The sequence below is a fragment of the Triticum urartu genome, chromosome 7A, assembly GCF_056163025.1.
Source record: "Triticum urartu cultivar PI428250 chromosome 7A, HENAU_Tu73, whole genome shotgun sequence".
Lineage (NCBI taxonomy): Eukaryota > Viridiplantae > Streptophyta > Magnoliopsida > Poales > Poaceae > Triticum > Triticum urartu.
In genome coordinates, this window is record NC_141879.1 from 492,786,742 (window position 1) to 492,787,940 (window position 1,199).

At 57.1% G+C, this 1,199-nt stretch overlaps 1 protein-coding gene across 1 annotated transcript; it reads left to right on the forward strand.

The window, feature by feature from the left end:
- Positions 1-342: 342 nt before the first annotated feature.
- On the forward strand, positions 343-870 carry LOC147960103 (uncharacterized). Its single transcript, XM_087533143.1, has one exon. It carries the CDS (start codon positions 343-345, stop codon positions 868-870), a length of 528 nt encoding a protein of 175 aa, XP_087389269.1.
- Positions 871-1,199: the final 329 nt, after the last annotated feature.

Genomic DNA, 1,199 nt, shown 5'->3' on the forward strand with positions numbered 1-1,199 from the left:
TATACTTGTGGGTCATCAATGGCCAAGGCTTTTCGCCATGGTTTCTACTGGCCCATGGCCCTCCAAGACGCCGAGTCACTTGTCCTCAAGTGTGAGGGATGCTAGCGCTTCAGCAAGTGCGGCCACCAGCCGGCCTCTGCACTCCGAACCATCCCGATCGCCTGGCCTTTCGCAGTCTAGGGACTCTACATGGTGGGGCCCTTCAAGACCGCACGAGGCGGCATGACGCATTTGCTGGTGGCAGTGGACAAGTTCACCAAGTGGATCGAAGCACGGTCGATCAAGAAGCTGGACGGGCCAACAGCCGTCCGGATCATCAAGGATATCGTGGTGCGCTACGGCATGCCGAACAGCATCATCACGGACAACGGAACCAACTTCGCCAAGGGCACGCTCGCGCAATACTGCTCCATCTCCGGCATCCGCCTCGACCTGGCTTCCATGGCACACCCGCAGTCCAGCGGCCAGGTCGAGCGGGCCAATGGCCTCATCCTATCCGGCATCAAGCCGCAGCTTGTCGAGCCGATCGTCCATTCACCCAGCAGCTGGCTCGACGAGTTGCCAAGCATCCTCTGGAGTCTCCGCACAACGCTAAACTGGCCAACCTGGTTCACCCCATTCTTTCTCGTCTACGGAGCTGAAGCCGTCATCCTGACCGATGTCGAGTTTAACTCGCCGCGCATCACGATGTACACTGAAGCCGAAGCCAAGGAAGCCCATGAAGACAGCGTCGACCTGCTCAAAGAAGCACGCCTCTTGGCGCTCATCCGGTCATCCATCTATCAGCAAGGCCTAAGGCACTGCCATAGCAAGAAGATCAAGCCCCTTGCATTCCGCAAGGGAGACCTCGTCCTTCGACTCGTCCAGTAGCAAGTCGGCCAGCACAAGTTATCCTCCCCATAGGAAGGCCCCTTCATCGTCAGCAAGGCCTTGTGCGACCACAACGCCTACTACCTCATCGACGCCCGCAAGTCAAACAAGCGCAAGAGAGACACCGTCGGCGAAGAAACAACCCGGCCATGGAACACAGAACTCCTCCGCCCGTTTTACAGTTAGCTGTGTGCACGTATGTATCGCTGCCTTTTGTAATCATATGAAAACTACGGAGTCCCCGAACGACGCTTAGGGGCTGCCCTTTCCGACCAAAATTATTGAGTCTCCTACACTTGCGCAAATTTCTCTTGAAAACCCCCACCGCC

Coding starts and splice junctions, on each gene's coding strand:
- LOC147960103 (XM_087533143.1), top strand. CDS start 343: ATGCCGAACAGCATCATCACGGACAACGGAACCAACTTCGCCAAGGGC.